This window comes from Enhydra lutris, unplaced genomic scaffold (assembly GCF_002288905.1).
Source record: "Enhydra lutris kenyoni isolate GAN:26980312 unplaced genomic scaffold, ASM228890v2 scaffoldscaffold37, whole genome shotgun sequence".
Taxonomy (NCBI): domain Eukaryota; kingdom Metazoa; phylum Chordata; class Mammalia; order Carnivora; family Mustelidae; genus Enhydra; species Enhydra lutris.
The window spans coordinates 26,490,223-26,505,628 of NW_019154121.1; the positions used below are offsets into that span (position 1 = coordinate 26,490,223).

The window sequence follows — 15,406 nt, forward strand, 5'->3', positions numbered from 1 at the left end:
CTTGAATTCGAGCCCTGCATTGGGCTTCAAAACAAAGTAAAGCAGTGATGAGAGAATGAGGCCATTTCCTGTTTATACTCTGGTTTTAAATCCTCCAACAAATACAAACCGGCTTGGGATTACTTGCCTGACCCCATGTCAGGTTCCGGAGGTTGTTTCCATCTGTGTATACACAGTTTCAACACCAAGATGGAGCCATGCAGACAGACCCGTAACTGGGGGCTTTTCTAAGGAAACAAAAGCAGGAGAGAAGGGTTTGGCATCTGATTTCCTACAGAAAAGGACAAGATTCAGAAACTTCCAGGGCTAGTCACGGGATGGGGAGAAAAGGGCCAGAGAGAGGGAGCAGCACCACCTTCCCTCCGAGACTTAGCAACTCTCAGGGGGAAAAACGAAGTTCCCACACTCCGACATTAAAAGACTATTTCATGCAAAAACATCCAAAAAACAAAACCAAACAAACAAAAAACCAAAAAACTACCAAGCTGACATTTATTTACATGACATTTAGTATGAAAAACGAAAAACATTTCTATCTGATCTGGCCATAAATGGACTGGTGTAGAAACACTGGTGCACAGAAATTAACAGCCTCTACCGAGTTCTCACAAAGAATTAAAACGAAATGATGAAATGCAAGGAGGCTCGCTCCATATCTGAATATGCCCAGCAAGTCAGCCACGTAGGATCATCTCCCCCCACGCTTCTCGAACTGCACTCAGCCCAGGAAGGACCACCTTGTGCATCTTGTGAAAATGGAAATTTTGATTCAGTGGGTCTGGGGTGGGGCAGAGTGTATCTCCAGCAAGCTCTCCAAGTTGCCCCGAGTTGCCTATGCCACAGGCCAGCGCATCTGGGACACATTCACACTTGAGGCTCCCGTCAATCACCCAATAAAACTAGCCACTCCCCCCCCACGCCCCTGGGGTTCCCAGAAGACCTGGTAGTAAAGCTTTCAGGTTTTGTGACCCATTCAGTCTCCGTTAAGACTGCTCACCTCTGCCCTTGGAGCGTAGACAGTGTGTGAGCAAATGGCTGTGGTTGTGTTTCAATAAAATTTTATTTACAGAAATAAGCGACAGACCGGATTTGACCCTCAGGGTGAAATTTACCAACCCCTTTCCAATACTCTGAACATACTTCTGGGGCATGTCTGTGGCCTTTTTACACAAGCTTATTTACAAACCTCTGTCGACGGACTAGGCGGCGAGGGAGCCCTGGGGAGAGAGACGCAGGCCCCGCATCCTGAAGCCCCCCACGCAGGGCCATGCCTCACTCATTCTAGCAGCTCTGCACCTGCTCAGCACGGCCCCGTGAGGCAGCACTGTGCGGTGGGTGAAGGTGGGGCCTCGGGGGCAGTCTGCCTGGATTTGAAGACTAGTTCTTCCCCTGTGGTCTGCCAAGGAGGGATAAACCCTACCTCACGGAGATTTAATGAAGCCACACGGAGATGCTAGCCTCTCGACGGTGTTGGAATCAGAAGAAAAAAAAAAAGCCAGAATAACAATCATTTGTTAATTCTAAAGACCATAACCTGCTTTCTTACCCTTCAGAAATGCTTATATCTGTATATGCATAGTATTTATTAATAGAGGTATAAAGAAAATGAAAAATGTTTTTTAAATTCTTCATATCATTTAAAAAGAAAGTGAAAAATAATGCGGGGGGTGTGTGAGAATGTGTGTGTTTGTGTGTGTGCATGTGTGCAGGTGTGGAGAGCGAATAAACTCTACTGTAGAAAGGAAGGAAGGAAGGAAGGAAGGAAGGAAGGAAGGAAGGAAGGAAGGGAAGAAGGGAGGGAGGGAGGGAGGGAGGGAAGGGAGGGAGGAAGAGACGGAAGGAGAGAGGAAACAGTCTTGTTTCATGCCTCACATAGTTCTATAACCCCCGCCCAGAAAGTTATAATCAAAATTACAGATGCTTAAAGACAATCTCAGCAGGCAAAAAGATTCTAAGTGTATGAGAGTTACTTTCGCTTTACTTTCAACACAAGGAAATCGTAAAAAGGAAGTTTGCCCTTGGGATATAGAGTGGAACATAATTAAATTTAGTCTTACTGGGACCTTGTTTCCATGTCGCAAACTGGCCCTCATTTAAAGCCAAACATATCAGCACAGAGGAAGGCATTTTCATGGCACACCATGAGCAGAAGCAAGGGAGACCACCTCTTTTCTGGCCAAAATTATTTTTCCTGTTGTTTCTGTTTAATCAGCGTTGGAGAAAAGGTGACAACACCTGTTCCTTGAATTGAGGCCATTGGGGTGGGAAGAGGAGGAGGCTGGAACAGTGACCAAAGGACAGGCAAGTGGGAGAGGCAGGGCAGTGAGGGGTCCTGAGGAGGGGACTTTGTCCTCTCCAGAGGCCCTGGGCTACTCTAACTGGGGGCATGCGGAGGCCCAGGCAGGCTCTGCAGCAGCTCACAGGATGATGGTAGCCACAGTCTTCTCCTTGGCAGGGGAGGAAGGCACTGAGTTTTCCCCCAGTAGCTTTTTCTCTGACCCTTCCTCATTCTGAAAAAAACAAAAACAAGGGAAATCAATCATTGCTGGAGAAAAGATGGAGCCTAGTTAGCTTCCTAGAACTTGAAATCAGGTAAAAGAAAGAAGGAGGGGAAGGAAAATGTACAGAGGAGGGGGAGCTACCCAGAGATCTGGGATAGGAAGCACAAAGGAGGTCCTGAAGGGGCGGAGGGCAGCAGCTAACCCAAACACGGTGCTAGCACACGCTCCCCAAATGGCAAAGGACACAGCTGAGTGCTGGAAAGAAGCCGAGTGATGCTCCTGGCCCTGATGTCCCTCCCTGTTCCCAGAGAGTCACCAAACAAACCCATTCTTTCCCTGGTCCCTCCCCGACAGCTCACCAGGGGCCGGGAGCTCTGGCCACACAAGCTCCAAAGCCCCATGCTCAGGGAAGCCAAGGATATGATCAGCTGCAGGACACAGACAGCCAGGAGCAGAGCACGGATGCCTAGGAACAAATCCTGCAGATGCAGGAAGCAAAACGACACAGTCAGGAGTCTGCTCCTCTGATTCTGCTCTTGCTACCACCTTATCAACCCGGCCAGATACCAGACTCTGTCCAACTGACCACTTTCCAACCATGGGGCAGCCATAGCGTCCACCCCATTGGCTTGTCTGCCATGTGACCTGACCACACCCTGTGAAGAGCTGGGTCTATTTCTCCACCCTTAGAATCTGGAACAGCTTGCAACTGTTTTGCACAAGGTACAGTGGAGGTGACACTAAGCCAGTCATAGGGGTAGCCTCTCATTGGCCTGGTGGCTTCCATTTCCCACCTCCTGAAATATTCGCAGTGAGAGACTTCCTGTTGGAAGCTAGTTGCGATGCCAGGAGAAGCCCAAGCCTGATGGAGAAGCCATCATAGGCTCTCTGGTGGACAGCCTCAGCTGAGCTCCCAGCCATGTGAGCGCCATCTTGGACATCCTGCCATCCTGAAGATCCGACCTGATCAAGCTCTCAGATGGCCTCCCCCACCCCGCCGCACTGACGTCTGACTGCAACTGCATGAGAAAACCCAAGGGAAGACTGCTTTGACCCCAGCCAGCCCACAGACTGGGAGAAGTAATGATATATGACGACCCTCAGCCCCAGCATGTTGGGTGTTGTGTTATGCAGCAGTAGGTAACTAGGACAGCCGCACACCGGAAAAGATAGAAGGATGTTCCGTGACATCCTCATTAACTGCTCTTTGCACGTCATCCCCTTTGAGTCAGAAATTCTTATGCCATGAGGGTCTGAGAAATGTCTCCAGCTTAAGTTAAAACCTCCTGAACCACAGACTAGGATGAGGCCCACACTCCAAGAATCTACATCTCTGCCTGCCAGTGCCCCAGCTCCTTGGGAACAGATCGTTGTGTGGGTCCCGGAAGACTGGACCCCGTTCTCACCATCAGCATTTGCATGTAGGCTCTGCAACTGTCTTCATTCCACCATGATGTGCGAGTCCTTTGCCACCTCCCTTTGTACCCAGCAGTCGTGTTGGGAAGATCTGGGGAGTCACAGGCGGAATCGATGTAAATGAAACCATCACCTGGCATGGCCAGGCTGTTCACACAGAGAACAAGGGCAGCCACGGCTGTGGCGACACTGGCCAGCGTAAGCAGACTTGATGCACAGCCCTAGAAGGGAAAAGTGCAGGGTACAGAACCTCCTTAGTGAGAGCCACGAGGTCCTGGCCCCAAACCTGTCTCTTCTTCCTCACTTCCTGCCCCAGGAAACCCTCCCCAGCCCTCCAGATAAGATCCTGAGACATTACGAACCAAAGGGAAGAAGACAGAAAAATAGAGAAGAAAAACAGAATAGGAGGGGGCAGAGGACACCCAAGACTCACGGAGAGTTTGCCCCGGTGCTTCTCACGGACGATGGCCCCAGCTCCTGCTACAACAGCCTGAAGAGAGAAGACGGCAGAAAAGGCCTCTAGTTTACTCTCCTGAAGCGACCACCCCACCCATTCCCAGGACAGCCGATTCGAAGCAGGATCCAAGGGACTGGCAAAGACACGGAACTTATGGACAGGACTCCGTCACAGCTGCCCTGCCTGCCCAGCCTGGCCTTCAGAAGGGAGTGGCAGGGATGCGCTCGCCCCTCAAGGCCGCTTCCTCATGGCAAAGGGCATTTGGATCCGGGTCTTTGGTTTCTTCCCCAAGTCCCTGCCCCAGATCCCTTGCCCAGAACCACTCGCTTGACAGGCTTACAGCCCCTTCCTCACTCACCACAGACCCTGCCCAGAAGGCACAGCCAGAGGCATGCAGGTTAGTCCAAGGCCCGAAGGAGAGCAGCACTCCCAGAGCGCAGCTTACGGCCCCCAGCAGGATCTGGATCACCTGCAAGACAGAGTGAGAAGCCAACTCCCTTCCCCCCAGCCCAGACGCCCCAGGACAGGCCACCCAGCTCCCGCCTAGATGGCTGTCCTCTCCTTTTCTTGTCTTGACCTCTCTGCACCTCTGATTATGGAAGGTTCTGTCGCCTTCACATCCACGAAGCAGCGTGTCGTGGCTCTCTTCCCCTCCCCCTGACATGACTGGCTTTTTATCATTACTTTTTCCTCAATTCCACTTTTGGTCATCCCACTGGATGAGTCCCACTTTTTTCTCCTCGATCCCCCTTAAGAATCCCACCATCTTGTCCAGGAGAAGCCGAGAGGACCCCTTTCAAGAAGGAGGGTCAGCGGGCAGCCTTCAGGGCTCGTCAGCAACAGGGTCCCTTCACCTTTCAAGCCACAGGTACTCTTCGGGGACGGCCACCCAGCCACCCAGCCCCCGGTGAAGCAGGCAGTGAATGCAATAGCCATTTCCACCCAACGCAGCTCTCCCAGAAGAGGCCGTCCCTGCCCCCAAGCTCCCCACAGGCCCTCATCAGGCCTGCGTCAGGATCTGGTGGCTCCCCTTGCCCAGTCTTGCTCCCTCCTTTCTCATTCCTAGGTGTGACCCTCCAACAAAACTTTGGCACATTTCACTCTGACTCATGTCTGCTTCCTGGAGAACCCTGCTGTCACTCCCTCTTGGCAGTCACCACCTGCTCAGCCCACCAGCACCTCAGATCTGTCACATCCAAGTTCCACTCCTCGCTCGCACTTCCAGTGTCTGCCTTGCCCACCTTCCAGGCCCTCAGGCTCCTGGTTACCAACACGCCAAACCTCACCATGTTCTTGGATTCTTCTCCTTCCTTGTACCCCAAGCCCACTCACCCCCAAGTCATGGAGATGTCATCTGCAGATGATGGAGATTCCTCTCTCTCCTTGTCATTTCTGCTGGGCCCAGGCAGGCGCAGACCCTCCACCCTTATTCCCTGGACACTTCCTGGCTGGGAGGCAGGTTCGTAAACAGGGAGGCAGCCTTCCCACTACTGACGCTGATTCAGGACACTTCTCACCTTGTCAGTCAAGCAGTAGGGCCCTGGGCTGCATTTCTAGTCCGATCTGCCCTGAGTCCCATTCTCTTCACTCTGAAAGAACTTGACCAGTGCTTTCTGGCTTCTTCAACCCTGCTCCTGCCATTTTTCTTGACCTGGCATTCCTTTCCTTCCATCTTTCATCTCTATCTGTCTACACATACTCTTCCTCCACACAAGGTCTGGTTCAGATGCCAACCGCCGCAGGTCGAACCCTAGGAATGTTACCTGCTCTACCTTTCATTCTAGGCATGTGTGTATGGTGGTGTGATCCCTTCTGACGGATGCTGAGCTCTTTTAGGCTATAGCCTAAGGACTCTCTGTAGTTTTCCCTGAAGTGCCTATAATATTGCCTCGCATCTTCGGGCCCTCAGTCCTCCTGGGTTCCATGAAACTCCACTAACAGTCACCTGTCCCCCACCTCCGGCTGGGACCACCCTCACTGTACCAACGAAGAGGCCCATCGTTCTTTTCCATCTAAATGTGTGGGGCAACCTACCAAAACTTTCTTTTCCCAAAAAAGTTGAGATACAAAGAGTAAGTTCTCATGAGGACTCAACCCACTTTTTCTTTTCAACCCGTTGAAGGGGAGTTACCATCCTCTGTAGAGCCCACTCCTCTTACCCCCAATGTCAGCTGTCCGTAGCTCATCCTGGCCTTGGAAGGGGCCGTGTCCCGAGGGTGAGAAAAGACCTCCTTCAAGGAAGCCCCAGCTTTTAACAGTTGAGCCAAAGCTGATTCCTGGTGGATGTGGATATTGATGTGGCTGGGCTGGGACAGCGTAGAGGCCACATCGACCCCATTCACGGTCACCACGTTTTGGGTCATCCTGCCTGCTGGGGAGAAGTGGTACAAAAGTGAGGTCTGGGAAGCAGCGAAGATAAAAAGGAATACGTTGCATGAGTAAAGGGAGAGAACAGTCCCTTGTCAAAATCCAAAGGGTCTTCCCAGAGCAGGTAGCAGTGTCACAGTGGCCTTAATCTGGGATGCAAACCCAAACCACCTCTAGAGTTCTTCACCACATATATTTCTGGACCTCTCCCCAGAATGGTCTGACACAGTCTGTCTGGGTCTCGGGTTGGGCAAGGAAAGGAATCTGAATTAGTTCAGGGACTTAGTATATATATTTATACATAATACTTCCATATGGTTAAAAAATTCAAAAGATACAAAAGGATATACCTTTAAAACCCTCCCTCCCATCTTTCTTTCCCAGTCACCTAGTTTCCTTCTAGTTGGAAACTAAAGTTATCATTTTTTACATATCCTACAATGACTTTTTTTGTATAGGAAAGCATATAAAATATATTCTCCTCCCCCTTTTCCCACAAAGAGCAGGAGACTAAACACACCATCTACACAATGATTTGTTCACCGAACTATGTTTTGAAGATAATTGTACATCAGTCCATGAAATGCTTTCTCACTCATGTGTCTGGCTGCCCAGCGTTCCATTATCGGAATGCATCATGATCGTTTCCAGCAGGCTCTTATTTTTTTAAGATTTTATTTATTTATTTGAGAGAAAGAGAGAAGAGAGAGAGAGAACATAAACAGGGGGAGTGACAGAGGGAGAGAGAGAGAAGCAGGCGTCCCTCAGAGGAGGAAGCCCAATGTGAGGCTTCATCCCAGGCCCGTGGGATCTTGACCCAAGCCAAAGGCAGAGGCTTAACTGAGTCACCCAGGTGCCCCTCAGTCAGCTCCTATTGATAGACATCGATTTCCTCTTGCAAACAATGGGGAATTACCAGGTCAATGGGAACATGCATGTGTCATCTTAATAGATACTGCTCTGTGTGGGGCTACCCCCATGCCATCCACAAGCAGAAGCAAGGTCAAAGCACGTCCACTGCCCCTCTCCATGGCCAGCAGGAGGTGTCAGCAAATTTTTTAATCTTTTTCAAATGTCTATCAGGAAAATTACATCTTATTAATTTAAAATGATTTTAATCAATTTTATGCAGCAAAATGCCCCCTTTTCAGGGGGCATCTCAGTGAGGTTTGACAAATTCATACATTTGTACAACCCCAACCACCATCATGGTAGAGAACATTTCTCTTTGCAAAAAATTCCATAATGTTCTGTCCCCAATAAACCCCTCGACCTCTGGCCCAAGGCAACCACTGATCTGCTTTCTGTGACTATCCCAGTATAGTTTCAATCCATAGTTCTCTTACAATGAGTAATACTGGACTGGTCATCTTTTCATATGTTTAAGACACTGTTTTTTCCTTCTTTTGTGAGCTCTTTGTTCATAGCCAAGTCCTTCTTGTTTTACTGCTATGTTTTGTATAGGATCCCGGGTATTCGAAAAATTATCATCTGTAACAGGATTTCCAGATATTTCTTTACAATTTGTGATCTATTTTCTGGTTAACCAGTTTCCATCTTTATTCTGATTTCTGGGTTTTATATCATACTTAAAAAGGACTTTCCCACATCAAGATTATAAAATAATTCTCCCCTGTTTTCTTCTAAATAGTGTTATGCTTTCAGTTTTCACATTTAAATGTTGATCCATCTGGGGTTTATCTTGTAAGTTGGAAGGTACAGATCCAAGTTGCTGTGGGGTTTCTTTCCCCAGATGGTTGACTTCTGAAGGGTATGTTCTGTTCGAGGAATATATTATCTTTCTCCTACTGATTTAAAATGTTCTCCTGAGCAAAAACAAAATTCTCCTGGGAATTCAGATCTATTCTAGTCTTTATATTCTATTGTTAAGTGTGGTGAGTTAGGCACCATCACCACGATTTTAATGACGAGGACGGAGTTTAATATTTAATTGAACTATTTCGTGAACCCCCCCCATGTTATTTTTTCTTTTATTGCCTTTTTTGCTAGGTTACGTCTCCATATGCACTTTGGAATCAACTTGCCCAGCCGCAAAAGCAATCTTCCGCAGTAATTCTAATGGGCATCCTCCTTCAGCATCCCTGATGGAAATCATGACCGTTGTAACAATTCTAACATCAGCAAGATGGCGACCCTAGAGTCTTCCCTTGTATTCTATGTCCTTCAGAGCAGTGTCATTCTTGTACCCACCTGGGCAGAGTAGTACTCTAAAGGCAGAGTATAAAGCACAGGTGTTGGACAATTCTGCAGATGCACAAGTAGGTTCAGATTTGTTCACTGATACACTCAAGGATCAGCCAGATCTCCCCCTTGGGCCCCAGGAGCCAGCATCATGGGGCAGCCCTGAATGTGCCTTGGGCTGGGCACCACCACTTCCCCCACCACACTCCAACCCAGGCTCAGCCAAGCCCCCTGCTTGTCTGCTGGACCAGGCCGTCCCATGAGGACTCTCCTCCCATGCCCCCTGGGCTCCACAGTGTGAGGCTTGTCCCTGCTGCTCTGGCCATTCTCTCTGCCCTGCTCTTCCCAGTGCTTCTGAGGCTGGGGAGAGAGGAGCAGGACCCGTGCCACATCCGGGGCCCTCCACCTTCCAGCTTCACTCTGGAGGAGCTCTCACCACCCAGCCTCCTGAGCATCAGCCTCTGCACCGGGCAGGCCCGGTGAGGCATCTGCAGCCAGACACACGCCCCCCACCCAGGTCACACCCTGTCGAGGGCATCCCTCCGCACCCCTAGCAAGTCCTGTGGGAAATGGGAATGAGGAGAGAGCAGTATCCTGGGAAATAGGATGGGGGCTTTGGGGACTGGCATTGGAGACTCCTCAAGAGAGCAAGGTCCAATGGTGAGAGTCTCCTGGGAAGGGGCCACCTGGCCTGTGGGGGCCCTGCTCACCTGCTGTCCTCTGGGAGCCTCAGCAGAGCAGGCCTGGGAGGATCAACCCTCAGCTGAGGAACTGTAGTTGGGAAAGAGAAGAGTAGAGGGAAGGCGTGGAGGGAGGAAGGTCTGACCTTCAGCTTTGCAACTTCCCAGAAAACAGCTGGGGCAACGGGGCCCCTCTAGGGGGATTCTGTCTTGAGTTGATCACCAGGCTGGTGAGAAAGGCAGAGTGCACGCATGTGAGTATAAACACACACACACACACACACACACACACACACACACACACACACACGTACTCTGACTGACTCTCACAACACAGATGGGGCCCACACCCACAGCAGCCACAGACCCGTGTTCAGAAAGTACCTGCCCAAGTGGTCATGGGGGAGAAGACAGCTTCCCGGGCTTTCCCAGGGCTCTTCAGCTTTTTGGGCTCCCAGGCCTCCCACCTCTCAGGCACGCTCTAGTCTGGAGCCCAGGGATGGGCAGGCAGCTGGAAACCCCCCACACAGGGGCCCCTCTGCCAGGCTGTCTTCTCCAAAGGACGCTGAAGTTCACCACGCCCCTCCCCCACCCTGCCCTTCTGGTGTTCCACCAACCTCTTCCTCCATCCGCTGGGTTTCCAGCTCCAGCTCCAGCCCAGCCCAGCCCAGCCCAGCCGGCCATCCCTGCAGGCGCACTCACCCGCAGGGGCTCCTAAGGAGAGCAGGTGAGGCGGGTGACAGCCAGGCAGGCCTTTTCCAGGACCCCTCCTCGCCGGACTCCCCACCCAACCCCTCACAGGCCTCCAAAGCCTGGCCCAGAGCTTGCTGGGGATGGAGGGAGGGAGGGACCAACCACCAGTGGAGAATGGACTCCAGGAAGGCGGCAGGAGCAGAGGCCAGTGTGTCCCTGCCTGATGTCCAGTCTGGCTGGCCTTGCCCTCCACCTTCACCCGCAGCCTGTCCCTTCATTGCTGGGGGCGGGAGCGGACAGCAACTTGAATAGGCCAGGCAGAGACATGACTCTTGGTGGACAGGGAGGTATTTAGGGGCTGAGGGGTGTCTCCAGGCCCGTCTGCACAGTAGTTACAGCAACAGGACCTGGGGTTCTGGGGTTCAGAAGCGGGGCCCTGGTGTTCAGCCCCATAGCCTGATGCCTCAGGGTGGGGATCGGGATGGCAGGCTGGTGGAAGAGGGTGGAGAGGTGAGGACTGCGAGGCACTGCTTGGTCCAGACCCTGACGCGGTGGGAGGATGAGGGGACAGTAGACCTGGGGTGAAGGGGGAGGCTCCAGCGGGCTCGGCCGTCGTAACAGCACCAGCAGAGCCAGGCCGTCCTGACCCAACACCCTTGAGAAAGGGCCAGCAACTTTGTTCTGTGACAGGGACCCCCACCAGCTTCAAAGGCCAATGGGATCTTTGAACAGGTCATCTGCCAACTTTTCCTTGCTGTCCCTCCCCCTTCCTCTCTCTCAGACAGATGTCCGCAAGCATGGAGACAGTTGACAGTGGTGAGGTGGCCCCTGGGGCCCCAGAGCCCACCCGCATCGACGTGCACATCCACCAGGAGTCAACTCTGGCCACGCTCTTGGTACACGTGTGCTCCCAGCTTCGGTCCCCCACCCCGGATGCCATCTCCCGGACGGGGGGCCGGAGCCGGCTGCTGGTGGCCTCCTGGGTGAGTAGGGGCCCAGAAGGGCCCTCAGGCTCCCTGTGTCAGGGAAAGAGGAGCCTGCTTCTGCTGTGCACACCCATGGCCAGCCTCTCTGAACTGGAAACTCAGCCAGTTTTATCTTCTTAGAAATCTGGATCGCCTGTGCTCCGTTTCTGACTCTTTTACTCACTCACTGTCCTTCTCAGTGAAAGCTGAAGGACAGTGGGCTTTGGGCTAAGAGGGTGCAGGAGGGCCATGGCCATTTAAAGTCCTACTCGGTGGAGCCCTGAGCCACCTTCTCCCTCTGCCTGACCCAGTGTGGGCTCCTTCCCCTCCCCGCCCCCTCCCCACTCTCTCTTGTGGTTCCAGCTGTTCACACCTGGAGGTGGCTCATGGGCCCAGGAGTCTGGGAGCCACGTCCTCAGGCTCTTTGTCTCCCTCCAGGTGGTGCAGATCGTGCTGGGGGTGCTGAGTGGCGCCCTGGGAGGCTTCCTCTACTTCTTCCGCTCCTGCACCTTGCGTGACTCTGGAGCTGCCCTCTGGACAGGGGCTGTGGTGAGTCGGGCAGGTGGACGGTGGACGGGCCAAGAAGGGGCAGATTAGCCTCCTGTCAGAGGGGACAGACCATCACCATCATCACCAGGATACTGTAAAATGTGTCACTAGTCGAAAAGCCCTGAAGTTAGCGAGGCTGATCCCCTGTTTCTACAGATGAGAAAATAGCCGAGGGAAACGGTGGTCTGACCAAAGTCACCCGGCCGGCGGTCATGGTTTCCCGCCAGCCTGGCCGCCTCCCCGCCGTGTTCAGCAGCAAACATCAACCAAAGACCTGGGACCCAGCTCATTTCCAGACACTTGCCCTGAGTTAGGCAAGCAGAACGTACTGGAGTGTATATACTCTACAAGACGAGGGCAACTCCTGGTCATTTCCCACTGTCCTCTGCAGGTCCTCCACATGGGGGGAATCCAGTGGGTGCCACGGAACAACAGTGGCGAACGTCCACAGATGCGTGTGTGCGATCTGCGGGAGGGGCTCGGGGGCAGGTCGCAGTAGCACCGAAAGGCCCTTCGGCACACCCGCCCTCACAGCATATTGATGGAGAGAAGAGCCAGAATAATCATCCTGGTCCCCCCCCAATGGCAAAACACTCAGATTAGTTCTAGCATCGCCAAATGGGATTCAAATCTGTCCATCCTCCAGGATGCCCCAGACGTCCTGTTCTGTCAGCGCAGGTGGCGGGCACTGCCGGGACAAGCGCCTGGACCAGAGGCCACCCACAGACCCATCCTGCACGGAGAGCTTCTCCAACAACCTAGGGCTTCTGCGCCCCCATCGAAACCCCCATAAAGCACCATTGCTTTAAAAGGACGGTTTTGGAGAAGGGAAAGAGAAGGGAAGGAAGGCTCTTCGATGTCACTAAATCAGAGGGTCCTGACGCCTCAGGAGTTTGACCCAGGCCTACCTACAGACAACAAAGCTTAGCTCAAAACCTTGGGTCCACATGGAGTGTCCCCAGGAAGGACGGGCGGATGGTTGGCTCTGTCTGCAGGGGTTACCAAGGGAAATGGAAGCAGACAGCTGGAGGGCTCGCGTCCCCTTGCTCACCCCGGTCCTGCTTCCCTTTCTCCCCAGGCTGTGCTGGCTGGAGCCGTCGCCTTCATTTACGAGAAACGGGGTGGCATCTACTGGGTGAGTTTGGGGAAAGGCAGGGGCGGGACGCCAGGCCCAGTAGCTGGAGGCCACCCCTGCCCAGCCTTCTGCCCGGAGCGTGCCCGTCTCTCCCCGGCTGGGCTCCTGGAGACGGAGTCTCCCGGGTCTCACTCTGCCTCTTCTCCTCACCAGGCCTTGCTGAGGACCCTGCTCGCCCTGGCAGCTTTCTCCACAGCTATCGCCGCCGTCGTCATTGGGGCTCATTATTTCCACGAGTACAAGTTTCATTTTAGAAACTATATCTGTCAAGTCTCCTCGACGGGTTTGTCCTGGGCCGCCGTGCCCCAGACCACCCCAAGTCCAGAAGAAACCAGAAGACTGCACCTGTGCCTTTCCTACCTGAGTATGCTGAAGGTAGGTGGGGAGTGGGCGGAGGAAGGGGGGCGGCAGGCGCTGGGCGAGGAGGGCCAAGATGCAAGAGCAAGGCCGGGTCCCCTGTTCTGCACACCCAGCTAGACTGCTGTCACCGCAGCTGCGGCCCTGAACAGACTGGAAACAGTCCCCGTGGTTGGGGGTGTTCCAGACTCGTGGGACACGCAAACCCTGAAATGATCATAAATGAACCAGTGCTGCAGGGGTGCGCAGTGCTCCAGAAGGATTATGTGCATATCCTTCCTGGGTCCTCTCCAGCCTCGGGGCTGCCGGGACACCGAATCGTAGCCCGAGCCCATCTCTGTTCTGAGGAGGAGGCCGAGGCCTGAGAGGAGGGGTTTCTGGCTGCTCTCTGTGTGCTGGACTCGTGAACACCCCCTCCCTCATGCACAGCTCCTTCCTCAGCCCCGCCAGAAGCTACGGGTGTAAGGATGAAGCGTGGGGGGAGGGGGGCCTGTGTTGGAAATGAGGGAGAGCACAGAGCAGATGGCACAGTGACTGGCCCTCTGTCCCCAGGCCCTGTTCATAAGCTTTCAGGCCATGCTGTTGGGTGTCTGGGTTCTGTTGTTTCTGGCATCTCTGGTCCCCCTCTGTCTGTACTGCTGGAGAAGGTCCCAACGTAAGAAGGTGAGTCCCTAAAGCGTGTGTCTGTGTGTTGGGCAGCAGGGGTGTCCAGAGGAGCAGAGATGGAGAAGACGTGGCTTGGGGAGGGAAAAGGACCCTTATAGTGAGCCCCAAGGGGCATCGTGCCTGTCTTTCTACCTCAGTGGGGGCCTGGCCCAGAGAGCCCCTGTCCCTGACCAAGTGGCCCCCCAGGACTAAGACCCCCAGGAAGCCAGGAAAGTCTGTATCTATGCGGGGACGCTGGGGGTCTTGGCATCAGGTACCCTGAGGCTAGTGCTGGTCTGGTGGGCTCCAGAACGAAGCTGTTCTGGAGGAAAGAATTTGCACCTCCTCTCCCCACGCTATCTTGCCCCTCTGCCTCCCTTAGGAAACAGACCAGAAAAAACTGCTGGAAGTGAGGGAAACCCAGATGTGCTTCTCCTGAGTGTTCATGCCTGGACTCTCTCTGGACTGAGCATCCCTGCCTCTGGCTCCTGGGAGAAGGACCGATCTGGGGAAGGAGCCTGCACTGGCTCCACTTGTCCTTCCGCCACCCCCACCCCCACCACGGCCACGGCCACCAATCATGATACCAGTCTTGCCCATTTCTGGCTCACCTTCACCATCCCCCCTGCTTCACAGCCCCTCATGAGCAGCGATGACAATAAACTATCTTGTCGTTTCTCTCAGCTTCTTGCTTAGTTACTCAGGGGACTTCTCTTGGCTGGGCAAGGCTTGGGTGGGGGGAGTCAGTGCAAATCTACCAAGGTCCTCCATCTCCCAGCCCCCCATCTGGGTTTGGAGTTGCCAACCTTGAAAGTAAACTCTCCTGGAGGCTGGTTCTGGGACTGGAGGTCCAAATGCCCGGGCAGAAGGTGAAAGGGGGCAGGGACTCTGAGCCCCTCTCCCTACAATTCAGATGTAAGAGACTGAACGCAGGGCAAACTGAGAATTGGACTTTTGTTGTTGTTGTTGTTTGTAAATAGTGAGAAATAGATGACATAACGCCAAGATGCCGTCACTTTGGAAATTATTTGTTAAAGACAGACGATGACAGAGAAACCCTGAATTTGTCCCACGAGAAAGTATCCACAACTGCCAGACACAGCACGATTCGTGTAGGTTTAAGTTCATGGCTAACTTGACTGGGCCCCCGTAGAAGCAGGAGCATGAATTCAGAGCGCTGAGTCCTGCAATTCGTATCCACCTGCTTCGAGTCCCACAGGCACGCACACACTCAGCGTTCCACTGGAAGGGTCCGGAGGACTCTGTGCAGGGTTGTACTCACAGCTACATTTAGCCACAGCAGTGTCAGCAAGGGGTGAAGGCATACTGGGGGGACTCTGGAGGAATCTGGGTTCAGGTGTCCTACGTCCTCCCACCACTGAGACCACATAGTAACACTGTTCAAAGGTGGGGGAAAGACAGTAAAGTTTCCCCAAACT

The 15,406-nt window shown here is 53.2% G+C and overlaps 2 protein-coding genes across 4 annotated transcripts; one reads left to right on the top strand and one right to left on the bottom strand.

The window, feature by feature from the left end:
• Window positions 1–2,182: 2,182 nt before the first annotated feature.
• Window positions 2,183–9,774, bottom strand: LOC111154533 (transmembrane protein 176B). 2 transcript variants are annotated; one of them, XM_022514194.1, is made up of 7 exons: window positions 9,654–9,774; window positions 6,534–6,745; window positions 4,733–4,843; window positions 4,351–4,407; window positions 3,908–4,138; window positions 2,861–2,980; window positions 2,183–2,510 (listed from the first exon to the last, which is right to left on the bottom strand). In XM_022514194.1, exons 2-7 carry the CDS (start codon window positions 6,735–6,737, stop codon window positions 2,418–2,420), a joined length of 816 nt encoding a protein of 271 aa, XP_022369902.1. In that variant the 5' UTR covers window positions 6,738–6,745; window positions 9,654–9,774; the 3' UTR covers window positions 2,183–2,417. The 2 variants fall into 2 exon arrangements, with proteins under 2 accessions (XP_022369902.1, XP_022369903.1); XM_022514195.1 differs by having other exon boundaries at window positions 6,534–6,742; window positions 9,654–9,731.
• A 466-nt stretch (window positions 9,775–10,240) lies between these two features.
• Window positions 10,241–14,644, top strand: LOC111154532 (transmembrane protein 176A). Of its 2 annotated transcripts, none has more exons than XM_022514192.1 (7): window positions 10,241–10,350; window positions 11,098–11,299; window positions 11,720–11,830; window positions 12,909–12,965; window positions 13,119–13,340; window positions 13,875–13,985; window positions 14,350–14,644. In XM_022514192.1, the coding sequence occupies exons 2-7, from the start codon at window positions 11,102–11,104 to the stop codon at window positions 14,404–14,406; spliced, it is 756 nt and encodes a 251-aa protein (XP_022369900.1). In that variant the 5' UTR covers window positions 10,241–10,350; window positions 11,098–11,101; the 3' UTR covers window positions 14,407–14,644. The 2 variants fall into 2 exon arrangements, with proteins under 2 accessions (XP_022369900.1, XP_022369901.1); XM_022514193.1 differs by having other exon boundaries at window positions 11,102–11,299.
• The last annotated feature ends 762 nt before the right edge of the window (window positions 14,645–15,406 follow it).